The sequence below is a fragment of the Ammospiza caudacuta genome, chromosome 2, assembly GCF_027887145.1.
Source record: "Ammospiza caudacuta isolate bAmmCau1 chromosome 2, bAmmCau1.pri, whole genome shotgun sequence".
Classification (NCBI taxonomy): domain Eukaryota; kingdom Metazoa; phylum Chordata; class Aves; order Passeriformes; family Passerellidae; genus Ammospiza; species Ammospiza caudacuta.
In genome coordinates, this window is record NC_080594.1 from 58564812 (window position 1) to 58592687 (window position 27876).

Consider the following 27876-nt stretch of genomic DNA (forward strand, 5'->3'; position numbering starts at 1 on the left):
TCATAACCTAAACTTTAAATAGAGTCACTTTTTGACATCAAAGCATGTAATTGAGGAGCTTCATGCTCCCATCTCTCATTTGATTCAGCTGCTAAAGCTCACAAATTAACACGAGAGAGGGTATCAGGAGAAAGTTAGGATGAAGGCCCTGAGACCCCAATACATGCCACATCTCTGAAAAGCCCAGGGCAATCTCTCACCTTCCATCTGCCTCGTCCGTCCCCTCTATATCGAAGCGCAGCCTCTTCAGTGGCTTCGGGGCAGCAGCTCCCATGTCTGCACTGCGCTTCAGCTGCCCCTCACTGTTGCACAACATCTGGTTGATTTTTTGGAACTTTTCAGAAGTCTGAAGTGACAAGAAAACAGGGAAAGAATTGCCAATAAATCCTGAAACAACTCCAACTTTGCAGATTTTCCAAAAAAATTAGGAGTTCTTAAAACTATAAAAAAAACTATATTAAAAAAAATAAAATGCAACACATTTTGAAGGTGAAGTCTAGACATTTAAAAGGAGTTAACAGAACTTCCCTATAATTACTTTAGTAAATCAGGTACACTCATTGGCCTGCTCTAGATATGTGAGCAGGCTACCCCATTCCTCCAAAACTTACATGCATTTAAGACAAGGCATCAAAGATGTTAAAACTCACCCCAAATGATTCTCCAATGGACACCAAAATTCTGCCAAATGAAGAAGAGAAGTTTAAGCTCCATTTAACAATGACAGAAGCATTGACTAATTTGCACAGGTTAGCACAAGGCACTAACAAGGTCTCTTCCTCTCTCTCTGCATTAACAGTGCAAATCCATACTGTGCTTTACTGTGTTGAGACATTTCTCTTTGAGCCACTGAATGCTCAATCACCAAATAAACTGAATCACACAGACAGACATGAAATTATGGCTTGAAAGAATCAGAGGCCCCCAGAGTCTGTCCTGTATCAGAAAGAAAAGTCTTCAGTGCTGGGTACCCAGAAAATCACCCTCTCATCTCTACCTTCAGGTGTCTGCTAATCAAAGTCATGCAGGACTTCAACCTAAGGTACACAATAACATTTAAACTTCTGTGCACAGTGGGACTTGATCCTAGTCTAAAAAGCCACTGGAAAGTGGTACATTTCCTGTCATCCCCATCTGCTAAGAGCCAGTAACCAACAGTTTGAAATGTTCTGTTCAGCCAGCTAAACAAACATTTTGTTGCAAAAAAGTATTTTCTCTTTAAAGGAGCTGACAAAGCTCATCTGTGTTTTTCAGGAGTGTGATGCAGGGTCAAAGCCACCAACATTTATAGCAACCAGGTCAGGAAACTTCTTTGGTGGGGGGTAAAAAAAAAAAAAAAAAGAGGAAAAAACCTACAAAAAACCTCCTTGAGCACAACAGAAAAGCACTGAATGATGAATAAAGATTCCAAATACAGGATAAAAACTATTAATAGAAATTATATGATAGCCACAGACAAACTAGACTGCAGTTTTTCAATTTGCTTCCACTAATATCTCCCAAATACCTTACATTTAGTCCAAAAATGCTTGTCAACAACGTACCTAGACCTTGGAGTCATCTTTGTGGGTGACTGAAACCCATCAGAGAATTTGTATGGGCTCTTGAGAGGTGAGATGTAGATGTTATTGCCAGCAGGGACACGCCGAGGAGAGTTGGAGAACTGGTAAGGACTGCGAGGAATGTGTGGGATTGGTGACAGAGTGGGAGGCTATAAAAATAATAAAATAATCGTAAGGTTTGATTTCCTGTATATTTCTAGTCTGTTGAATAATGAACAGAGATAATGGCTTACCCTGCTGGAAGCATACTGCAAAATGTTTGTTTTCAGCTTCTGCATAAACACTAAGTTGTAAAAGACTATGATGGAGTCATATTGTTCTTCTCGGATAAGAACACGTTTGAAAGTCTGCATAGAGTGAGAAAATCATACACAGATTAAAAAAATATAAGGATTGAAAATTTACATTTGACAAACTCATAAAGTCCACTCAAAGTCTGTGTTAGATTAAGAGCTAGGATGGCACATGAGTTGTATGCAAGCCATTGTAATTTCTCTAAACTGTTGGGATTTTTCCACATGTGTTTGAACACCAGCACCTACTTCATTAACTGGCACAGCCCCTTGGTGTGAACACAGTTCTAACATTTTCCAAATTTAAGTACAATTTGCTTTCACACCCATGTGTCAGAAAGTCTAGACTACTGTGCATGCCTTGGAAGGCTAAAAAACTCATTACTGACCTGATGGGGATAAAATAGTTCTATAGGCTTGGAGACAGAAGTCTGGAGTTTAGCCAAGATCCACAAATACACTATGAGAAATTCTGCTACTGAGGGGGTGCTACAGTTCCATTAACTGGTAAGGGTTTTTCTATAGATTTCATTACTGTGCTGTGCAAAAATTTCAGTACACTGAAGTTCCTGTGAAGGAAGGAACTTCTTCATGTTAGAATTAAGCCTGCAACTTTAATACATACAAAGCTGTTTGATATATAGCCATACATCTCTATTTGCTATCAAACTGTGTTTCTGTTGAAAGCTTCTGTAGAAAGTAATCTGCTTCTCTTCCCTTAATGCTCCAAGGAAGTTAGACAACTCATAAAGAAACTTGTGTTACTTTTGAAAATCTTATTAGCTCTAGACATAAATTTTTCATCTAGACTCCAAATACAGTCATAAACCATTGTTACATACTTTTCAAAAGATGGAATGAAATTTGTTTTCTGAGGAGAGTTACCAAACTATGCAAGATGTTTAAGAGATATTTATTATTAGAGTCAGTTTTCTCCTCCACAAAATGGAGATGCAGTGAAGCAGAAATTTTCCTTTTTTTTATGGAGGAATAACATTTAAGAACTTCCATACCTCTTGATTTGTGTTGCAAAGCTCCTTGTATGCTGAAACTATCATTTTAAATCGAAGATCTACATTCTTTACTTTGCATATGCCATACATGGAACACATCATGATCTATTAAAGAAACAAGAAAACTGAAAATTAATTCAGCTTCTTCATTTCAAGTTAAGCAAGCAAAACTTATTTAAAAGGCAGAACTATTTGATGAGATTTTATCTGCTATGCAGTTTAAACAGAATTCCCAAACGATTTACAGTCAGAATGTTGAGGGTTGTTGGGCATTGCGAAGGAATTTTAAATAACTCCTGTTGGCACAGTTTTTTTCTCAGAGTTGCCAAATCTCATTGCTTTATCACAAATCTCATAATGTTGAATTGCTTATTTAAATCACAATCCAAAGAATTACTGACTAATGAGTTTCTTGCTTTTTTTTCTTCTTTAAATAAATGTAAATAACTTTCTTTTATTGATTGTGCTCTATAAACTAGCAGACAACTCAACTTAAAAAGAACTTTTAGAACATAAGTTAACATAATGCTACCTCCATTTCTATGTGACAAACAACTAATTGGAGCTGATGGTGCCTTCTCAAACTCCTACCGTATGCTGCAATTTCAGGGTAGAATAACAAAAAAAATTATCAGCCACACATAGTGTCTTTGCAAAGAAAATCACTATATTTTATGAAAATTATTAGAAATTGTGGTTAGTTTTTGTTATTTTGTAAAAAGCTCAAAACTGTACTTGAAGGTACCATATCAAGTAATTGCCAGTGCTTAAAAAACTGAGATGACAGACTTCAGTATAAACTAAGCCCTCCTTTCAGTGACCAAGAGATTAATAAAAACCCCAGAGTACAATTTCTAATGGCTAAGAACATACAAAGAACATTTTGTTCAGGAGAGTCTTTTTAACTTTTTAAAACTTTTTTTGTCCTTGTTACCTGGTCCAGGTGCCTGTCTCTCATTAGTTCATACTCATTTTGCAGTGTGTGCTGGAAGAGGGTCCAGATCAAGGGTTCCAGGTCAGGATGGTCGGAGAGAAGGTGAAGGAACAGGGTATGGAGTCGACGATAGGCCAGTAGATACACTTCAGAAACAAAGAAAAATAAACTGCAATTGTTGTAACAGGAGCACACAAAATGAAAGGAATGTAATGAAGGAGGGGCAGCATTGTGCTGCTCACTGTCTCCAAGGGGAAAATCTACCAGACATCAAGTGAAGGCAGTAGAAGCCGGGCTCAAAATAAATGGAAAAGGTTTTCATACATGAGACAGCAGACAATGTGGAAGGCCACAGCAAACACCACTGCACATGTATGTCTATTCAATTCAAACAAGCACCTGGACACAAATCTGCTGAGAGTTACTAAGCAGACACAGCACAAAAGGTTCAGGAATCCCCCCAAGTGGGATAAAGATCAAGCCTGGGAAAGCACCAGCTGTGTCTGCCCAGTTGTCCAGCTTCACAGGACATCTCTGCATGGTCACTGCTGGGAAAAGGATGCTAGGAGAGAAAAGCCCATATGGACATTCTTCCAGCCAGGATAGGGAAGTTTTCACTTCTAACTCACAGAGTGCACACAGGAACCACCTGCTGGCACCATTTTGCCCTTTCTTCCAGAGGTTTGCCTGGTGTTCACTACAGATTCTACAACAAACTTTTCAGAATTGCTCACTGCCAAAACTCAAAAGGGATAAAGAGCAAGAGATAACTTTGCAATGTCAGCACATGCAGGAGGAACAAACCTTTCTTGTAGAACAGAGAGAGGGAGGTAGATTTCTGCGGTTTCTGCGGTGTTTGGGGGGTCACAGCAGGTGGAACATCTGGAGGGGGAGTAGCACTTAGAGATGCCTTCTTCTTAGGAGATTTCACAGGAGAAAGATAGCTGGAGGTTCAACATAGATTAAGCATTTAACATCACAGAATGAAGAAATTTCATTATTCAATTCTACATGAATAATACTTGCAGGAACTCTTCCCTTTTCCCCATCAGAAGAAATAAATTGCTATTGTGACCTGTTATCCCCAACACCTGATACAGGAACTTGTTTATTCCTAGGCAAGTGATGTAACAGTTTACGATTACATATTTTATAGGGGTGGGGAAAAATATTTCAACAGTTGATTTAACTTTCAATGTATAATAAATATCTGCAAATACAATGGTTTACCAAAACTTAAGTACCAAGCCTAAGAAGTAGGAAAGCAGAATACAGGTGGATTTGAATATTAAGGGTAATATCAATTATATTAAGGGTAATATCAATTTCACATTTCCCTAGACCTCAGCCATTCACTTACAGGTCTGCAGCAGTGTGGTTATGCTGGAAAGGTGTACTGGGAGTAGCAGTGGGTTCAGGCTGATCAGCTTGGCCTTCTCGCTCTTTCGACTGCTTGATAAGATCAAACAGAGGCGACCCCTGGAAAAATGACAGGAATCCTGCATCACACTAAGAACAGACAACAACTCTGAATGGACTTAGTTCCTTCTCTAAAACCAACGACCAAAATGTGAACCTCAACAGAAGGCTAAAGCTTGAAATACTTCAGAACACTCATACTTTGCAAGATGAATTTTAACCACTTAACTTTGAGTTATTAAATACATCAAATGCTTTTTTTCCTGTTTCAACAGCAGTCCATTAGATATAGGTTAACTGCAGATTTGAGACAGTTGTATTAGTTGTATTCCAGAGTCCTTACTACTTCCTATTAAAGCTATTTCTGAAAAGAGGAATAATCAATACAACAAAACAGAGAAAATGTCACATTTCAAACAACACAGAACAATATTAACAAAAAATTCTCCCAACCACCCCAAAAAATCCAAAACCAAACCAACCAAACAACCAACACCCAAAACCCAAAAAACCCCACCAACAAACAGCTGAAGGAAACCTCAGCCCACTGGTGACTGAAAGTTACTGTTGTACCTACTGTCAATCCATTTTTGCTACAACATCTACCCAATATTTTACATTTAACAATATATAATATATAAATAATATATAAACCACAGTCACTTAACTGCACTGGGGACTATTCAGTCTCTGCAGTGTCACATTCCAGAGCCACCTCTGGAGAGAGTTAGAGTGACTCTGGATACATTAAGTCTCTGCCCTCACGGCCCAAAGCAAACCCAAATTATGATTTGAGGCAAATTACCAGTACTTGAACCAAGTCCTCTGGAATACATCAGAAACAAAGAGCTCGAGGCAGGAGGTGAGAGAGAAGGAGCAGAGAGAACGTAAGTGGAATGGAGGAGGTTCTGGCTGAAACCGCATCTGCCCTTCTGCTGACATTAGTAATAAACAGCAGTCCTGCAGAAACAAAGTCTCAGCCTGCCTGCATGTCACACACAATAGAATGATGCTGAGACAGCAAGACCACATGGGAAAGTATTTTGACACCATATTTATAAATAAATTTGAAAGCACAGGGTTGATGGCTTCTGTTTGTTTTATTTTCTTCAAAAAGCAGACTCATCCTTGAGCACAGTGTTGCCTCTCACCAGTGCAGCATTAGAACTCCTGAAGCAACAGAGGAACATTTGGGTAGCAAATATGTGCCTTCTTGAGAGTGAGAGGCGGGGGAAGCTCTGTCCATAAAACTCAGGATCAAGTGGGCAAAACCAGACATGCAACATTTTCCTCAAATGATCTTCCCAAAAGACAGCAGCAACATATGTCAGCTCATTGCTCTGTACACAATGCACTGTCTGATGGTTCCTGGTCTGTTTGATCTTCCAAATGTACATTTTAGTTATTAAAATTCACTGGCACAGATGAAAAATCTATAGCTATGAACAGGAGCACAGCATGCATGAAAGCATGCAGCATCACCTGGCTAAGGCAATAAGAAATAACCTAGTAAAATTAGACTACATTTACTAGAATTGAAACTAGCAGTAAGACATTCCTTATTTAGACCTATTCCTAAAAAAACCCCATCTTTTTTAAGTGTATCAAATAGAAATTCAAAATAACAAGATGAGAGTGACAAGATTTACAATTTTTCACACTGCAAGTTTTACATTATGATTTTGGCAATACTGGAGCTGTTTCATCCATAGCAGAAAAAACCATCAGTTAGTGATTCATAACCACATAGCTGTTTCTCCATCAGTTCAGCTCTTGGGCTGGTTTGCATCATTTTTCCCTTCATTTAGGGTGCACACACTTCTCACTTGTGTCCCTCAGTGCTGTCCTTGCTGGAAACACAGGCATATGAGCTCCATTTCTCATTCTTCTGGCCACTTGGCCTCTTCCTTTTTTATTATTCTCACCAGCACTTCACTTTGCTCCGAGGAACCGAGATTTGTTTCCCAGAGCAATCATTGCTGAAATATCTTGACTAAGAGTGAACCCTGCTTCATTCACATCACATTTTAGTGATTAGTGACTGGAAAAGTATTATTTTAATGAAGGGGTTGATGAAAGGGAATGAGAGGTCTAGAAAGAGAAGCAAAAAGTTACTGTTCTTGAGTTAGCACTTGAGACCAGCAGTTCCAGGTCCTCTCTCACCCCTGCTCCAATTCTGCTCACATTATTCTGAGTGTGATTCCGCTAGATAAGGTATGGGGACACGGCAGTTTGCTACACACAGAAGGATCCGCCTATTTCTGCCTCATTTCCACTCCTCTTCTACCTGCCAGCCTCAACAACCAGGCAACCCCCACATAAGTCAACTAAACCATCAGAAAGCTAACAGAGAAAGCAAACCCAGATTTAAATCTGCTCTGCAGAGAATCACAGAGCCAGACAAACACTAAGAACAGACAGGGCAGCCACACCACGAAAGCTGGGAGCAGAGCAGAACACAAAGTACAAGATGCTGTGCATTTATTGACAACAACCTATTCCACAACCTGATTAGCATGTGGAATTTTATCTAAGAGGAATGTAGAGAACTGACTGCTGCTTTCCATCAGTTAGATGGGCTACCTTCAGCAAGAGGACATTTTTGTGCAGAAACATCTGCCCACAGAGCTCGAACAGCAAGATGCAGAGAGTCCCACACATCTCTTCTGGTTCCCACAAATACTAATTGATGCTGTGGTTAGAAAGCTGGCAAGACAAAGAGGGAGCTGCAGGCCACCTGGCCCCAGCAGTGCAGAGCTGCCAGCACCAGCAATGGCAGAGAGGCTGTGAGAAAGCCCGCTCAGTGCATGTCCCCGGGCAAACCACAGCCTTGTCACCTACGCTGGCTGCACAAACCTGTCAGCCCTGCAGCTGCACGAGCAGAAAGAGGTTATTTACCTTTCAGACCTGGTGACATTTAAAGCAGGTGTTTTTCTGATCACCATTTCCACCTTCCTCTCAGACTTTAGGTGCAGCCCCCTCTGCTCTTTCCCCAGGGACCCCCACCACTCTCACAGGAACATTTCCAAGTGCATGGTTGCACTTGGAGAAGTGGAGAAGTTGGAGAAGTAGGTGCTGCACTGACAAGACTGATGCCTCAGAAAAACCTGTGTGTGCCACAATGCAGAAACACAGAGAGAGGGGGTTTCTCAAGTGCAACTACCCCCACGCTGTAAAACTGGTGGATGTAATTACAACCATGTCTCTTTTCTTTATACTTGAAAATGAAAAACGCTTCTATTCTGTGAATTCAAAGTGCATTCTGCAGCTTGCAGGGCGTTTCCAAGCTTATCAGGGCAAATTTCAGCTTCAGTCCAGAATTTGGTATTCAAGAATCAAATGAGAGAAATACAACATCATTTACCAAGCAATTACCAGTCCTCTAAGTAATAATCACAAAAGAACTTTAACCCCCAGGCCCAGCTTAATTGAACAGGAATATTTATCAGGAACTCGTTTCTAAAGCCGTGTTATTCATGCTACCTTTACAAATTTCATATGGCTTTTTAAAGCTTTTAAGCAGCACTTAAGGTGAACAGGTCACCTCCAATGCACTGCTTTAACATGAAAGGAGATCTGAAATTTGTGCATTAATTTAATGCTCAGTAAGTGATTAATGTTACTAGATGCAGCCACAGAATGAATTTCAGTAATTAAGCTAAATGCTGATTTTCGTTCGAGACCTTCCCTGCGATGGCTACAGAAACCCCATTTTATTAGTGCAAAAAGTGAGAAAGCAAGAAATGAAGAGTTAAAATTTCTCAGGGTCAAAAGGCTGCTGGAACCAGAATCAAGAATAAGGCTGAAGTTTGACTCAGTCCCCTCTCAAAACACCCAGGGCTAACTAACTCTCCAAGGCTAAACTCCATGCATTAAGTGGGGCTTTGTTAAGAGTGGCTTTGCAGGATGCTTCCCTGCAGCAACATTTACATCACAAGCATCTGCAGTGATTTTTCCCTGTCTGAAAGCTCCTTTTATGGAAAAAACAGGCAGAATTTCTTATTTGCTACTCTTTATTTGGCTACAGTTAAAGTACCGGACACACAGGTGCTTCCCTGCTTTCTAATCTTTGTATATTGGCTTTATCCCAACTACATGTTTAATTGGACTTTGGTTTCCATGAAAATATTTTTAAAAACTTTAAATCCTTATATATGGGGAAGAACCTCCTGGGGATTTGGGTGTATCCACTGACCACAGAGGAAAAGCCCTGAGCAGCTTTACTCTAAACAGTGCTATTAGTAGTTCACTACTAAAAAAAATTTGCTTTTGTCTTTGTTTTCCATATGCTTTACGTTTTTGTTTTTGGTAATAATTTCCTAATATATTTTCAGGTTTTAGTCATCTGTTCACATTAAATTTTAATGCAGTGTTTAGCACTTAACTATGTATATATCTCAATGCCAAGGTCCCATGGGTGCTGGGGTTTTTTTTTGCCTCAGGCTTTCCTTTTTTCTTTTGCTTGTTTTCAGATTATTATACCAGTCAATACAACACATAATGATAAGACATGTTCTTCTTCATAATGTTATAAAAGATGGAAGTGATTTTGTTAGGCAAAACAGAGCCAGTTTAGAACTGACAGCTTTGGAATGGAAGTGCAAGGACTGGATCAGCACCAGCTATTTCCAACCCTCTTTCCCAAGGGAAAACTGCATGCCCAGAAAGTTGGCTTTTGTTTGCAACTGTGTTTTCAGAAGATTTGCATAACAATTAGTTACCAGAATTCTGAAATAATTCAGACCTGCTAAAACAAAGTAGATGTCACAGTCTAAACTGAAATAGTATTGATCATGAAAAAAATCAACAAAATTAAGGATTGTGTCCTAATTTCACACAAGAGTTGTTTTATATAAATTATGTTCGTACTGGGACTTGTTTTTATGAAATTCATAAAGAAAAACATTAAAAACTACAGTGTTAATCGTTTAATTCATTTAAGAATACTGGCAGATCTGCTTTTAACTCCAAACAGTGTGTGTATGTTTAATATGTGTCCTATTCCTATCCAACTCAACCTGAGCATTTAAGAGCCATCCAGCTTTGTGAGGATCTCCTTTCATCTAGTGACAAAGGAGTTCAAATCTCCCCAGAGAAGGAAAGCCCGGCTGCCACAGCCTGAATATACATCTTAAACTTCATTGCTTTAAATGGTGCTGCAAATCCATTCTCCTCACAGCTTTGCAATAATCTACTCTACTTTGGAAGTCTCTGGAAAGACCTGGCAAATCTTGTTAGAAATCAGACTTTATTTCAGAATAATCAATGCCATACTTTTCAGCCCCTCTGCTCCTAAAATTACTCTTCACCAAATGAACCCAAATTAACCAATTCTCTATGATTTAGAGCATCTCTTAGCAAAGGTCCATGGGATCCACCTCACTCTACAAGAGCAGTACAAGAGCAACATGAAAACACCCTACCTAGCAATGCAGAAGGAATGATGTGAAAACACTTTTTAGCCATAAAGATGATAGACCTTCTGTCAACATAGTGACTAAAACTATTGGTTATGTTCAAAAATATTACACAAACCAGTGATAATGCTTGACAAATAGGGAACTTCTGACACAGTTACTGGTTTGTGGCCCTGCAACCAATCACCAGCTCAATACTGAAGGGAAAAAACAAACCCTGGTCATTAGGACTGCTCGTGTTTGCCAAGCCTGTGAGGCTAACCTTTTAAAAATCACTTCAAAAGGAATTTTGAAAGACAGTCTACAAGCAGAACTATGCTTTCATACAACTGTTTTGTTTACACTGCTCAGGATGACCCTGGGCAGGCTGCTACTACAGGGTCTGCAGGTCCTGCACCATTTCCTTCAGCAGTTTTTCTGCTCAGTTCACACAAGTGTACATGCAGGTACAGAAAGCACTACAAAATGCAGCAATCCTTGCTTTTTTTTGCTGCACATTATCCAAGAAAATATAATTTTAGGCTCATTTGCCACACTTTTTTCCCCAAAACAATTGCTATGAGCATCTTCCAGAGGGATCTGTGTAATGCACTGGCAGTGCTGCTGCAGAAACAATCTGTATCTGAAGTAATTAGCAAGTTTATCATCTAGCTCCCAGGACAGCCAGGCTTCAGTATGACTAATTCTTGGACAAATCTCAAGATTTTTGGGCAAGAACCAGAGGTCTCAAGGACAACTGAATTAAAACCAGTTTCCCCCCACTATGTGCACATGAAGTTGTGAGCAATAAACCAAAGCCCACCTGATGTGAACCACTTGACTGCTGGAAATGACAATATATCAAGAGAAAAAATCTTGAGGTTGAAAATTTTTCCAACAGCCTTAAGCTGTGAAAAAACTACAGGGTGTAATGATTTTCAGCACAGGAAGTAGAGGAGAGATGCTTTAAGGGACCATGATGTTAACAAACATCAGGCAGTACTAGAAATAACAGTTTTATAGTTATTTCTATGCAGGAAAAATTCTTACACTGGGGAGCAAAACAGCACTCAAGCACTTATTTTCTTCAGAGGAACTTCTGGGTCACAAAATGCCTATCTTGGCAAAGACAACTTATTTACATAATTACTATTGTAACAATCAAATTGTCATAGTATTGCCTCACATTTTCTATCAGTTTCATTTACACAGTCTCAGTCCCCAGAAAAACAATTAAGAGCAGTTCTGGGAAATATTTTCACAAGTACAAGTGGAACCATGACAGTGAAGTGCCAGCTCTGAGACTTTCGGTCAAAGCCGAAGATTCAGTTTCAAGTTTAGTGCTCTTTCCAATTTCTCATTAGCTGGACAAATTTAGGTACAATGTACCATAAACAATTCTCTTAACAACCTAAAAGTGCTAAGTGTGCCAAGAAACTTTGTAGACAGCAGTTTTTGAAAGAGCAGGAGAATATTTTTTAGTAATGTAACCAAGGAGTCAATCAATTACAGACTGAGCAAAAGAAGATGTAACAGATAACCTGCAGAGGATGTGACCAAGCTGCATGCACAGAAAGAGCAATTCCCCAGAAAAGTTAATACGAGGTATTAATGCCTTCAAACCATTAGGAGCAGACTGCTTGTGATATTTAAAAGAAACAAAGGACTAAAAATATCTTGAATTGTACTTCATATAATCTAGAAGACAAAAATGTCACAAGTTGGAGTTCCTTAAACAATATGCCATGTTTTGTAAGAAAGCATAACATGAGCATGCAAACCATTTTATGTCATGGATTTATCAACCAATTCTGAAAACATGTCAATATGAAGAAAACTAGATGTGACAAAAAAGAAAAACCTCATGCTGTAACAAAACTATCCATGTCAACGTTCTGGGTAGAAACCCACCCTCTGAGGAGAGTTTTGATCTCAATTTAAGCCAATACTTGTATGACTATCACAATGAGATATCTCAAGCTCAGTTTCTGTGCCCTGGTATGAGCCCAAGGCAGACAGGAGCTGGCAGCCACCCTGCTGTGCTTGGCTTCTGAAGCAGAAGCACACGCAGGGCTTCTGAGTGCTCAGTTGGCAGAATTTAAGAATATACTTCCAATTAAGCATTTTTGCCTCACAAGCACTTATTTGACAATCAGTCAAAATGTAGCATAACAGAGGTAAGGAAGACTGCAGTGGAAATCAAATCAACAAGAGAATGTTAAAAAAGGTCTTGGGCTATTATTTAGAGTTCATTAAAAAACAAAACAAAACATTCTTCCCAAACTGAAAATAAATAGCTGAATTTTGACAATATGTGATACAAAATAGTATAAAAATCACTAGAAACACCCTGAACTTTTCAATAACTTGTCTTATCAGAAAGCACTGATATCTATATATTTTTTAATGTTACACCTGTTTCATACTCACTTCTTAGTAACTGCATACATTGATGGTTTTATCAATTTATCAATTACTAAGTGGTTTTCCACTCTTTTCTCTCAAAGTGTTGCAGCTGATTCTGAGGGAGATCTCAGAATGAGTTGGGGTTGGAAGGGACCTTAAAGGTCATCTGGTCCAACCCCCTGCCATGGGCAGGGACACCTTCCACTAGACCAGGCTGGCTCAGAGCCTCATCCAGCCTGGCCTGAACACTTCCAGGGATGGAGCATCCACAGCTTCTCTGGGCAACCTGTGCCAGTGCCTCCCACCCTCACAGTAAAGAATTGCCTACTAATATCTAATCTAAACCCAGCCTCTTTCAGTTCAAAGCCGTAGCACTTGTCCCTACATGCCCTTGTCAAAAGGAATAAAAGACACTAGAGAGCTTTCTACTAAAATAAAAGAAAGAAAAAGTGCTGATCTCCTTACCACCCCAGCTTTTTCCTGGTGATTCCTTCACTTCCCACCACTCCCCTCAAGGGTAATTACACTGATCTACAGCATTAGGTGGCTTCCATAACTACAAACCATAAATTTGTATAACCATAGGAGAAACAATGCAAGAATTACTATGTCAGCAGAATTACTAGGTCATCATTAGCTGCACATAGATCTGAAGCAGAGAAACAATTGTTAACTATTATTATCAAATGTAAGAGTATCCTTTAGCAAATGATAGGAGTCAAAAAACTATCTTACACTAAAATGTGGAATATCTGGAATATCCATATACATGGAATATACATGAAGTTACTCTAGCATCCTTTAAAAGCAGACTAAATAAACCTTAAAACAATGCAATATACCAGTTTTAATTTTTTTCTAAGACCAACAAATGTAGCTGACAAAGAATGGCAAAACCAATAAAAAGGTGCAAAAAATTGTAAACTATTTATCTAATGTCTAAGTGAGTGTGTGGATGTGGTAAATGCAGACCACACTTGGACCACATCAACATCTGCAAAAAGTTTGAGCTCGCATTTCTGCGAACTAGGCCAGTACTATTTTTCAGAAAATAATGCAGGACGTGATATTCAGTGCCTTTTCTCATGGCCACACAGGAATCTTTTATGAAGACTGATCAGTGATGGCTCTGGAAGAACCCACTGGAAGGTGCAACATTTCCCCTTTGGATATTTAGAGCAAAATTACGTGGGGAATTAGAGAACCACAGAATGGTTAAGGTTGGAAGGGAATACAGTGTGGCATCTGATCTCCCTGCTCCAGCAGGGTGTTTAAAGCCCAGTACATTCCCTATTTGGATGCATTCAGAGGAACCCAGGAAAACAACATTTATCTTCTTCAAGGTTTAAAATCTACAGCTACAGAAAGATAAATATCGTGTTTGGTTGGGTTTTTTCCAAAACATCACAAACCAGATCCACCCCCATCTCCCCTTCACATTTGAGTGGCACCACTGCAGAAAGCTCCCTCCCCACAGGAAACCTTTGTGCTCCACCTCTGTGCAGTGCAGGACCCAGACTCAGCATCCCACCTGCACCCCCTGCCCACCCACTGTGGAACCTGAAGGCAGAACTTGGGTTGGAGGCTTGGTGCAGGACCCATGAGGGCAACCAGCTGCCTCAGAGGGGCTCTACAAAAGCCATCTCCAGAAGTACACACCCAGCTGGGGACTAAAAAGCCAAATCCTGCCAAGGCACAGGCATCTGCATCTTGGGCCTTCACAAAGATAATGAGGAAGCCAGGCCTCCTTTTGAAACAACATTTCAAAAGAAAGGATTTCAAGGACTGTCAAGACTTTTTGATGTCCCTTTTTTTTTTTTTTTTGGTGCTCAGATTCTCCTGAGTAGGGAGTGGATTTAAAATCAAGAAAATTTTTATGCTCTCTTCTCTCTTTCCTCTGTACAACGTTTGCTCCTTTTAATAATATGACTTTGGCATACAATTAAAAACTGCACCGTGTACATAGAAAGAACTCATGAGACTCTCCCTGAAGCAATAAATCAATGACATTAGGCAATACATGAAGAGTACATATCAATAAAGCAGTAAAACTGACTTAGGTGATAAGGTGAACTCAATTACTAAATGATCAAAACATGCTTCCCCCATCTCATTAAACTACAAATATCCTGCTATAAAACACAAATGAAAAATGTGAAATCCTTCAATAATAATGTGCTTTTCCATCAAAGCTCTGCATTTTTATTTTAAGAAATTCTTGGTCATTTGTAAACAAAGCAAAACCCAAGTTCAGTGTTTCTGAGGCAACCACTATGCTTTGCATCCTAATTTGAGAAAAATCAAGTCTTTTAATCCTAGTTTTTCTCCCTTAAATTTAAGGAAAGCTTTATCAGCTTCTTAAAACCTTATTTTTTACTTCAGTCAGACTTTTTGGAAGAAATTTCATTGAAGCATATTCCTGCAGAAACCCTACATTTTGCCAGTGTTTTCCAACAAAAGCATTTCGAACTCTCTGCTAGTACTACCAATCTGGCTGTAGCATCTTTTAGCAATTTCAAAACAGAAGCTCACCAAGCAGCGTTTTAAAAGGCATCATATGCTCATTTTAAGTCTTGATCACTCCATGAACTGTCATTGTGCATGACGTAATCAAAGTATTTCACCTCTGTTTTACTGAAGTTACAAACAACCACACTGAACTTGTTACTGTTTACTTCCTGTGGGGTAAGCAGATGCAGGAAGGCTGTGATGACTGGGCAGATAGCCTCTCCTGACAAGGGATTTTCAAGTGCTGAGCTTATAGAAACCCCCCAAAAATGTTTCCCTTTACCTCTCAAGCTCCAGAGCCTGTAAAGGTCTCACATTATGCAGGCAATAATGCAATTCCAAGTTCAGTTGAATTTTACAGCTTCTCATATTTGGTCTAGAAAAAACAAACCTGAACTGAGCTCAGCCATTTCTCCCAAACTTGCCTCTCACATACTTTCACATGAGATTAAGAAGTCATAACTCTCAAAGATCTAGGTTGCACTTTAATCAGGATAACCTGCCTGCCTCAGAAAGTATAAAGAATAAAAGGAAGACTTAAAAACACAAGCTGATCTTGAGATTTCACCACATTGCTTCTGGTAAAGAAATAGACCATTTTCACACTGGCTTAGGTATATACACTTAAGTTTATCTGTGCACCTATATATACACTCCTGACATTTCAAAGAAAGATGGACAAAGAATACATGGAAACAGTTGTCAAATTTAAAGGAGTTATTTTGATTTGAATGCACTTCTACTCTGCTGTCTTTACTTTCACTGTAAGGAAAATGCTTTTGGTCAGTGTGGGCAGCTCCACTGCCTTCACCACAAACATATTGGTGCCAAACTCATCTAGAAACCAAAACCCAAAGAGAGCCCACAAGCACAGCAGAACAGCAACACGAAGCCTTACATATAAATGATTTATTAAGAAAAGCTCATACAAGGTACATCTACTAAGATATTTCAATCCAGCAGAAATTCTGCTATATAGATTTTCGGTTGGGTTTTTTTTTAAGTATCCAACAGGTTCTTTATTTGTCATTCAGTGGGAATTTTCTATAGCTACTCTAAAGCATAGAAAATAATGTCTGAGCTACAGCAAAAACAAAACAGGTTTTATAATTTACTTCCAAGGAAATAAGAGGCTGCAAATTAATGAATTTCTGAGGCTAGACCCACAAATTACAATCTCAACCTGAATCCATCTCCCTGCTACCTGACTCTCTATTTTGTCCACTTTATAACTGCAGGTGATATGAGGTACCTGTAGCATATTTATTTGTCTGTGATTTTCTAACTCTCTAGACTGGTTGGCCTGAGACAATGACAACAAAAACCAAATATTAAGAGTGAAGACGGTCGGTCCAAAGCATCCAACAGCCTTAAGTCAGTAAAAAAAATTACAGCATCTTCAATGCACTCTGGATCAGATATCTGCCTAGAAAGCTGTCACCCTTTATAACTCCATCAATCTTATGTAAGAAAGCATGACTATGCATACCATGTCTGCATTACTGCTCATTTTTATCCTACTTTGTGAAAAATCAGTTAGGCATACATGACTCTCTTTTAATACATTATAAGCATCATCATTCCAAACAGTTTACATGAAAATAAATTAGAGGGTAGTAGACTAAGAGCACAGATCTCACTCTTGAGTTTAGCTGAGGCTTTTAAACCTCACACCGCCCAACACCAGGGTAACATCTGGCCAAGAGTCAAAACAATACAGATGTGAAAGCCTCAAAGTTGACCATTGCCACAACACTTCCAGCACAGTTTCACCACTGCCTGAAATCACTGTAAGCATGATAGTGCTTCTTACACATCTGCACTTTATGCCTCATCCCTTGCTTCAGCATTAGCACAGCTCTGACTGCAAATTATGTATTTGTGAGCATTAGTTTTAAATCAAATAGCTGTCCTCATTTGCTGACTGCACATGTACACACTGCACAAGGGAAGAAGCAGAGAGGCTTAAATGGACAGTAGCAGGATTACTTTGAGCAACAGCCCACATTTAAACTGTTTAAATCAACCATAAAAAACTGTATCGGAACTCAAGGCGTTCAAGATGTACAGAGAAAGTTAAGGGAATATTTGTGAGTAGAAGTAGGACCCTTGTGATCCTTTCACAACAGGTACCTCATACCTACTAAACCACCATGGACAACAGTTGAAGAAGTTTGGCAAAGCCCAGAGACTCAAGCAAGGCGTGAGCAGGACATTGTTAGCTGCACAACACTACCTGGAACTTCCTCTACCACCTTCATTGGAGGAGCAAAATACTACTGCAAGGTTATCTCACCAGGAAACACAGCACAAAGCTTCTGTTCTCAGTGTAGTGCCTTTTTCTGAAGCTAAATACATTATCACAGAATGGTTTGGGTTGAAAAGGATTTTAAAGATCATCTAGCTCCAAAACCCTCACCAGAGGCAGGGACACCTTTGCCTAGACCAGGTGGCTCAAAGCCCCATCTCCCCACGGGCTTGAACACTTCCACATATGGAACACCTTTCCTCCAGAGGGCCCACTCCCTGATAGCAAAGGATAAAAACCCCTCACAACAAGAGCACTTGCTCAGTGCATGAGATGTGGGTTCCAGTCTCCCCTCTTCTGCCAGGGTCAAATGGCAGATGTCTCCCAGAAAAACACCTTGCCACTTCCAGGAAGGTTATTAACAGAGATTCAATGAAAATTGATCATTTTGCATTTGAGAACATCACTCCATTTCTCCAAGACTGCAGCAGAAAAAGTTTTAATTATCACTTGAGAAGCACGACCTTTGTCCATCCTCCAAAGTTTTGACGTTTCCTTTGTTATGTTCTAGGTATTAGCTGATTGCCACATTGAAAAAGCAACTGCTAAATGTGGTAAACAGTGCAGTAAAATGGTTCATAAAGTACCAAATTGGTTCCATAAAACTTCAGGATATGGGCTGGAAGGAAAGAGCAGTTGTACGGGAAAGTCAGCTGAAGTATTTGTAATTGCTGTTTACCAGTACTAATGATATGCTAAATAATCATTTAAGTGATCTTATCATGCAGAATTTAAAGAGGTTATTTGCTGACTTACACATTTAGAAAGTAATAGTTCTTCACATTAATCAAGCCCAAGTTCTGCTTTTTGGCAGCAGTTTTCCCCTGACAAGCATTTTCATGTCAGTATTTATCTAAACTAATTAGCTTACCAGCTTGAATAATTCTTATGAAACTTTTCTTCCCCCCACAACTTCTTATGTTCCGGTTTTGTGAAGGAAACCAAATTAATATCATGAGGTTTGGGGTTTTTTAAACAGTATGAACTCACACAGATCTTATTGAATGACTATGGCAAATTCTTTCAATAACTTAATAATGCTATACTTTATAAAAAGCAGTACAGGAATGTGACTGTGGGCTTCCTGCTGCCTCTGACAAATAGAGGTTAAAATCCTCTGTGTATAAAGTCAGAGGCCTCCATTTGGCCAAAACTGAAAGAGGCTGTAAACACTGGATGCAGGATTTGCAAGTAATTTGACATGAAAGTAAAACATGTCCTCAAGAACCAGTGCAGTAACACCAGTAATCCTGACACAGAACCAGACTACCTTAATCCTGCCCAGAGAACATATGTTGGGCAAAATCTTACACTAAAGATATGAAAAATAGCAAGCAATTGCTTTAGAACGACACAAATTACAGATGTCCTTCTACAAATTCTGTTACCCCGATCATTTCACTCCCTATGCTTGGAAGAGTTTCCAAAATAATAGATAAGACTTCTTCTTTCCTATAATTTCTAATGTTTGCTTACTATAGCAAGTGATTTTTAATTTTTTTTTTTTAGATTTTCTTAAAACAGTCATGTTCTGCACTTGAAAAGTACTTTGAGTAAAAAAATTTAGCCATGGAACATCTGGCAAATTTCTGCCAACTCAAACTTTGAGTTTTTAATCCTGGGACTTAGAAAGTATAAGAATGAGAAGAGCCAGAACTTGCCACAGTGTTTGGAAAAGGCATTTAACTTATTTCCTGCATCTACAGCAGACAGAAATTTCAAGTATTGATGTTATTTCAATCATGTTTGCAGAGTAACTGAAAACACATTTTTTTAAGTTAGAAAAAAATGCAAATGAAAATTTAGGAACTCGGGTATTTTTTTCTAGTTAAGGCATTTCTCTTCCTACCTGACATTTTAGAGATTCCTTTCATTCTATTCCTATCCACTGAAATCATGCTGTTAAGACTGTTCATAGTCTTTTTTCCATTTTTCTTCCCTCTGAAGAACATCAACATCCACTTTTCAAGCTTTTGATCTCTATGATCCTTTCCTTTGCTGTTTAGTCCATCCCTTTTACACCAATCAATCCACAGATAAAAGCTTGGAAAGATTTCATCTTTTATCTAACCTCTACTATACTACCATGAGATCAACTAGACTTCCAGCATCAGCCCAAGAGTGGAGGGGGAAAAAAAGTACTATAGCAGCCTAAAAACTCATACAGAAGGAGAGAAATTGTTTCCTCTATCTACAAGCAGGAGAGAAACAGTTGTGTCTCTTGTAAAGGAAACTGAAACTATTTCAAAAAGGGAAGAGGAACATTTCAAATGCACAAGAAAAAAAGAAGTCTGGAATTTTATTCTGAGCTTCCTTTTCCCTTTTAAGCAATTACACAATCAACTTTTACTTGTAATTTGTATAGATTTCATATGCATTATGCTAACAAGTTTCCTGACATTGAGGAGCCTTTAACTGCCTCTGCAAAAGTTGCAAGGGATTAGGCTGGCTAGATAAAAATACTCTCTTCATCCTAAGTTTTATAATGCTCATTTGAAGACTTGCCTGTCACACCAACACAAAACAGGAAGTTTTCAGTGCCATAACAGCTTCACTCTATCTTCACAGGTGGAGACCACCACTGCACTTTAAGATGGCAGTGAGCCACTTCTCAGAAGCAGTCCTAGAGTGACTTTGGGGTGGCTGAGCAGGCAGCCCCAAAAGACAGCTGAGAAGGTCAAAATACCCAGCCCTGCTCCACTATATCTATTTTTCCAGAGACTTATGGAGGTGAAACTAATGAAGTCTCTTAATGGATCCTTTTGCTTGGCTGGAATCTAATCTAAAAATACAAATTTTTAATGTCAGTATTTTTGTCACATTCAGTAGCCACTGTAATTATCTCAAGATTATATCTAATAGAGGGCTTCAAACTACAGAAATCAAGACAGTCTCACATCATCCCAGTGTGGAAGTGAATGAGCTCTTATGTGGAGGGAAGCTTGAGGACCAAGTCATAGAAAACTGCCAGGATTGGAACAGAAGATCTGTGGCACAGCCAAAAAGATTTCCTGGCTCTCAGCCCTGCTTCTCAACCATAACAAATTCCTTCCAGCACAAACACACATTCAAAGAGAAACTCCAGTAAATAGACCCAAAAAAAAGCTAAAATCCATTAAAATAACTAGATAAATAACAATACTTAGTCAAAGAAAATATTATCCTGCCAAGGCTTGCCTTCCCTGCACCAGACAGCACAAGTTCTTCTGCATAAAACTGCTTAACCCAAGCGAGAACAAATGCCTGTACCATGACAGAGGTGCGCCTCTAAACTACAACAACAGTAGTTATTGAATAATGGTCTTACACAGACCATTTTGTGCACCTGACAACCCTCATTTAACAGTGCATACTCTTGCCTTGGAAACACTAAGAATTTATTACAATGCTATTGATTTTGAAGCTGCTTTATCTCTCCCCTCTAAAGAACTTTCAGTATTAGCATGGGCACAGATCAAATGCAGTACATTAGACAAGTTCAAATGCATTTCATCTTTGACCACAACTGTTAATTCCAGCTCTGAAGGTGAGGGTACCACCAGAGGAACACACAACACTGGTCAGCACAACTCCAAAAGCTTGGAAAGCCTTCAAATACTTTTTTATTTCAGTGAAATGGTTTTTGCCACTCAACTTGGGCTTCTCAATTGAAGGGATCCTGCCCCCTGTGTCCTAAATGACAGCAAGTAATCAACTCAGTGGCATCTTGGGGAGGAAGGAGGACTGTCCTACAGCCACTCTCCTAGGACACTGCTAAGGTTATAAGCACTTTTCCTTCTGAACCCCTGAGGTGGAGCAGGCTTGCCACACAAATCCAAAATCGCTTAAATAGGCATCTAAACTCAGAGAAGCAGAGTGATGTGGTAACTGCCTGAAGCAATACAAAAAAACTTGCTCACTGCTGAAGTGAGAGATGATTTCAAACATCTCATCAGCTCCTGGCTTTAAGGCGCCCATTCTTACTCTGCCTTTGGTGCCCTTTCAGGAGCCACAGGAAGCCTGTTGATGGAAATGCCGGCTTTGCTCATATAGCACTAGCAGCAAATGACAGGTCCTAACTCATTCCCATCTCTGATGCAGAAAGGCAGACAGACTCACATGTGCATTTCCCTGCAGCAATAGCACTGTTTCCTTTGGAGACAAAAAACCCCTCAGTGTACAAGGCCCGCCCTGCAGCTGCTTCCTCCTGCCCACCCCCTCCTTCCCATCCTAAAGGAAAACAGCCTGTGGTGAAGGAGTATCAGCAAGGCCATCACTCTGTCAATTCTTCTTCCGTAAGTGTTAAGCTTATTAAAATTTAAGGGGTTGGGGGCTACTGAAGTATTTTCTGAACCTGTCAGCACAAAGGCCAACATCTTAAAACATGATCCAACAAAAGGAGAGAGCAAAATGAGGCTTCCCCCTTGCTCGTGCTGGAGCCTGGCCAGAAGGGAAGCCAGTCCTGACTCCCAGCTGCTCCCACTGCACTAACACAGGTTCTTCAGCTTGGACAAGCTCACAGAAATTAAAACACTGCTTGGTTACAATCAGCTGCATCTAAATTAAGCAAGTGGATATACAATTCACCTTTGCCATTCACACTTTTACACTAAAAGACTCAGCCTGTCTGCTCAGTGGTAACTCTCCTTGATGAAACAAGAAGGGAAGGAAAAACCTGCCAATTCAGGGGTTTCTCATTTTCATCTGCAGGTGGAGAAAGCCTGCAGCTGAATGCTGTTTCTGGACATACACAAATATCACTTAGGTCATCAATTAGCACGAAGTGCATGTACTGTACTGCACCAGAAGGGTTCAGGGGCAACAGAGTCCTAATGACAACACAACCATACACATAAAGCCCTAAAATAGGGTCTGAGTAGTATCCATGCTTGTAACAGGAGCAACAACTAGGAGCCACAGCAAGGCAGGAGCTTTGACAGATAGAGAATAGGCTGAGGATGCACCCTGACCACTACTTTAAACACATTTACAGTGGTAAAACGGACCAGACATCCCACCCTGCCTCTGTGCACCCACACCTTCATCAAAACACCAAAATAAGTTCTAACCAGTGAGATACACCCTCATTGCCATTAGTTTCTCTCCCTAAACATGAATTATTGCTTGAGGCTTTGACCTGTGACACCAAATTTCTGTACTGCAGGGATTTTCATTCCAGTAACTGAGCCTGCCCTACAGAATCTTCATGTGCAAACAAAGTTGGAGCAGTAAAACTGAGCAGAGCTCCTGTGACCTAATGCAGAACATTTGCAGGAAAACCCTTCTTTTACCATGCAAGGTTGCCAGGAACAGAAACAAAATTTACTGTGTGATGACTGCTTTTGTGAGAAAAGCTAGGAAAGCCTTTATGCTAAGGTACATGTTAAGTGGGATATGAGAGACTCTGCCAAGCTCACATTTTCATTTCCGACTGACTTAGAAGTCCCAGATGCACTATGCCTTACATTTTAGCATGGATTTCAATAGCCAAAAAGGTTTTTTGTGGTTATAAGCCTATTGAAATTAAACTGCTTGATTTCACCTCAAAATCAAGGTGAAAATGTTTCACAGATGATTACAAAGAAAACTTGAAATAAAATAAGCAAGACCCACTTTTGCATGTTTCTGAATTTCATCTGACATACCTTACGCTAAGAAACTGTGCCAAAATCCTGTGAAGTGCTATTATTTACTCTCCTTCACAGCAGACTAGAAAGGTTTTGCCCAGAGCCTTGCTTAGGTGCAGCTGATTAAAATACAGTTCAAAAGAACCATACCACCCAGCCAGATATGAAGAGATTTGTTATTCTAAGACTTAGAAATGGACTGGGTTTGATGCCAGAAGTGAGTCTATGCAAGTTGCTGTTCAATAAATGAGTCTGTCTAAACTGAGATTTATCTCATATCTGCCCCTAAAGGCAGTAAGAACTGCTTTTTTTTAATATTTACTTAACAGTGCAATTAGTTACAACATGTTTTTGTTTCAATTATTAGTGACTAATGGGAGTATTTTGTGCATATGTGGTAACTGCCCCCCTTGAAATAACCAGAACCAATTGCACAGTACACTATACGCATTTTGTTGTATTAATTCTGTGCTTGCATATTTAAGAAAATGTTTCTGTATCACAACATTTCAAAAAACCACTGGAGTCAATTTTCTTTTAACAAAAGAGCCACCTTTCTGATTAGAAATAAAGCTTGGGCTGTGCCTTCTAATATGGAACAAGTAAAAAAAAAATCTCTCCTCCCACTGCAACACATCTCAGTCCTGTGAATATCCAAGAGTAACCCTCTCTTTTTCAGTAATTATTTGGTGCAATTATTTAATTACCTATCAATGTTACTTTGTCCCTCTTGAGGTTTGTACTGGTGTATTGGGGGAATTTAGACAGAACCACTCAGCTGACTTCTGGTGATTAATCTAGTGTTCTCTATTACAAGCAAAGCTATTAACAAAAGGCACAATGTTAGTTCAATCCTATATAAAATCTCACAATTACTGCTGTTTCCAAAGGAAAATAGGAACATAAGGGCATGAGAGTTTAGACACTGTAAAGTCTCATCATAACTGAAGAGGAAGTTTTCCAGACTCCAGCAACACTGACAAAGGACCTCTCCGGGGGCATGGAAAGAGTTAAGAAGTAGCTGCAGCACTCTCCAAGCTGCATCTGCAAGGTACAGCAGAGCCAGGGGAAGGCAAACAAACCAAACTGAAACCATTCTTGCGCGCCCAGCCTCTTCTTCCTGTGATGTCACGCTACAAATCGCCCGGGCGCTCTGCTCCGCTCTCCACAAGGAGCTGGGCTGGCAGGAGCTGCTGAGGGCTGCAGGAACAAACACGCTCTGGAATTCGGTCTCTGCCCCGGCAGGCAGCTCCCTCCTGCCCCTGCCTCCCGCCCCATGGGGCCAGCCCGCGAGCCGACAAACTTGTTGCATGGAAAGAAGGGAGAGGGGGAAATGCAAGCGCCAACACCTCGCAGCGTCCAGGAAATCGTTTCCTAAAGCACACTCTCCCAGTGAATTCGGATGGACGAGGCTTTGCCAGCACAACCCGCAGCCAAGAGTGAGGCAGAAAGTCCTACAATGGCTTCACTGAATCGAGGTGGGAAATGGAACTAAGCAAGCTTTGGGGTGATCTCATCTGCCACAAATGATGCGCTTTCTGACTTTTGTAAACTGGCTATGTGATTACAAATAGCACTCGGCAGAGAAGAGAGACTTCCTGGTGGTTTCTGCTGGAGATGTACTCCCCTGCCACAGAGCTCACCTTCCTTCCCTGAAGCTTCCCAGCATAACAAACTTGCCAAAGCACACTGCTCAAATACATCTGACCTGCAAGCTCTTCTGAAATTTCAAAAAAGTTGCAATAAAAATACCAGAGAAGAAGCCAAATCACAGGAATTTTTAACATACCATTATAATGGTAAGCTCTAATTGTTCCACTGAGGACTCCTTTAAATATACTCTGTATGGGTGTATCTTTAGCATGGTGTTTGTTCTTGGCCTCATAGCGAACTGTGTAGCCATCTACATTTTCACTTGTACTTTAAAAGTGCGAAACGAGACTACAACTTACATGCTTAATTTAGCCATATCAGATCTGCTTTTCGTGTTTACATTACCCTTCAGGATTTATTACTTTGTAACCAGAAACTGGCCGTTTGGAGACATTCTCTGCAAGATTTCCGTCACCCTCTTTTACACGAATATGTACGGGAGCATCTTGTTTCTGACTTGCATCAGCGTGGATCGCTTTCTAGCCATAGTGCACCCCTTCCGATCCAAGACCCTGCGGACCAAACGGAACGCCAAGATTGTCTGCGCTGCAGTGTGGATAACCGTGCTAGCAGGCAGCACACCAGCAAGCTTCTTCCAGTCCACAAACCGCCGCAACAACACGGAGCAAAGGACGTGCTTCGAAAACTTCTCAGAGGACACGTGGAAAACCTACCTGTCCCGGATTGTTATCTTCATTGAAACGGTTGGGTTTTTCATCCCGCTCATCCTGAACGTGACCTGCTCCACCATGGTCCTACGGACCCTGAATAAACCGCTCACGCTAAGCCGGAATAAAGTAAGCAAGAAAAAGGTACTCAAAATGATTTTTGTCCATTTGGTGATATTCTGCTTCTGCTTTGTGCCTTATAACATTACCTTAATACTCTACTCCCTTATGAGAACACAGACCTGGGTCAATTGCTCAGTGGTGACTGCAGTCAGGACTATGTACCCCATCACTCTGTGCATCGCTGTTTCAAACTGCTGTTTTGACCCCATTGTCTATTACTTCACATCAGATACCATTCAAAATTCCATAAAAAAGAACCGGTCCACCAGACCACAGGATGTCAGATTCTCTGAAAGGCCAGTTTCAGAAAGCTTCATTCAACACAGCCTTCAGACCATAAAAATGAAAATATTTGACAGTGACTCTACAATATAAACTATATTAAAAGACTGTTGGGACTAAACTGGAATTAGAAGCCTGCACATTTTTCCAGCTGTGGACATATATTCATATATGTAAAGGCTGTGCTTCCTTCACATCTGAAAAGTTTATTACAAGGCTGTAAAAGTGTTAAGCATAATAGCACACAGGAAAAGTATTTTAAAAATCTATGTCAAAGGTTTGTTCTGACAGATTGTGTTAGAAATGAACTTTTGAGTTTAGAGGTTAACCAAAGTCCAAGGGTTGTTTCTCAAGTCAAACACAAATGAAAAAGTAGGTTGTTTTCCTTCCTGAAGTTAAAACAGTTGCTCAATTTAATAATGATATCAGTTTCCAAGTTGCTGAGGACGGGGGTGAAGCTACCTGCTCCACACTGCAGGAAAATTGCCCCATATTATCATATCACTTCAGCTGCTGTGTCTTCCCCAGTTTCCTCTTGCCTCTCTCACTCCACTCCCCTACCGTCTTTTTCCCTGCACTTTCCTACTTAGGGACCATTATGTTCACAGGAGGCTTCAATCAGTGAGTTACAAGAACTTTGTTTCTCCCAGGTTTATCTGATAAAAATACATGCTCTCTCCACAAGCCTGGCCCTCATAAAGCAATTATGTCTCCTGGTAGTTTAGAGCATTTGGAAATGTTTCAGACAAACTGGTTTTTCTTCTCACCTCTCTCACAAGCCTGTGTGATTAAAACAAAGTAACTTGTGATGACTGAAGTTAATGCTCTGGGTACAGTACCACTTCATTAAACTCTTTTGTGAAGAGTTCTTAAACTAAGCATGACTTTTGAGGAAAATAACATCCTCTGAGTAAGTTAATTTGATCTCAAAGTACAGTTTCTTGGTAAAATAAGACCTTTTCTAACTAGAAATATACATGTGCATCAAGTTGATTATTTCTTCCAGGAAACTATTTGATGTTCCATAAAGAAATTCAAGATGCTGTAATTTTGGAGTTCAACTTCCTCTCAATTTTTGTGTCCTAAAAATCATTAGAACATGAGCATTTAAAATTTCAAATGCTACTTTCTTCAAACTTTAAAAAGTACAAAGTACTCAGGGCTACATGCTGGCAAAATTAATCAAGACACTTGGAAAAGTCAGCAACACGTAAAAGGAGAAATCTACATATATTACTGTCACAAACAGGAATACATAGACAAAATTGCTTTAAAACATCCTGCTATATATGTTTCCCAGCTACTAGAACACTGTGTACATTTTCCTCAGAATTAATTTAACATCACTGTAAAATAAAATAAAATTTAAAAGGTAAAATAAGTGTTGTTTTTTCCTCCCTAAAAACAATGGAGAATAAGAACTGAGTCTAAACAAATTTGCACTTAAGATTTAGGGCAGTCAACTGCAACACACGTACAGCACTGAGACATTTTTGTACCAGGGCTGTATACAGAGGAGTGAATCAATGTAGGAAAAAATGCATATTGAGCCATCAAACTACATGACATGCTGTTATCTGAATGAGTCTATTTCCCTATGCAAAGCTTCTGTTTAACTGTTATAAATCAACCATACATTGCCTCCTACTACTGGGAAAGCGAGTTACTCAATGGCTGCTAAGAGCTAGTGCTGATTGAATTTTAA

At 39.8% G+C, this 27876-nt stretch overlaps 2 protein-coding genes across 2 annotated transcripts in view; one reads left to right on the forward strand and one right to left on the reverse strand.

The window, feature by feature from the left end:
• RB1 (RB transcriptional corepressor 1) overlaps positions 1-27876 on the reverse strand; it is a 71505-nt gene that overhangs the window by 2479 nt on the left and 41150 nt on the right. The window contains exons 18-25 of the mRNA XM_058825700.1: positions 5163-5281; positions 4607-4746; positions 3803-3948; positions 2869-2973; positions 1796-1909; positions 1545-1711; positions 651-681; positions 201-346 (exon numbers count right to left, since the gene is read on the reverse strand). Of these exons, the coding sequence (XP_058681683.1) occupies positions 201-346; positions 651-681; positions 1545-1711; positions 1796-1909; positions 2869-2973; positions 3803-3948; positions 4607-4746; positions 5163-5281 (968 nt within the window). The remainder of the gene's footprint in view (positions 1-200; positions 347-650; positions 682-1544; positions 1712-1795; positions 1910-2868; positions 2974-3802; positions 3949-4606; positions 4747-5162; positions 5282-27876) is intronic.
• LPAR6 (lysophosphatidic acid receptor 6) lies at positions 24637-27535 on the forward strand. The gene has a single exon (XM_058825704.1). The coding sequence runs from the start codon at positions 25242-25244 to the stop codon at positions 26262-26264; it is 1023 nt and encodes a 340-aa protein (XP_058681687.1). The 5' UTR covers positions 24637-25241; the 3' UTR covers positions 26265-27535.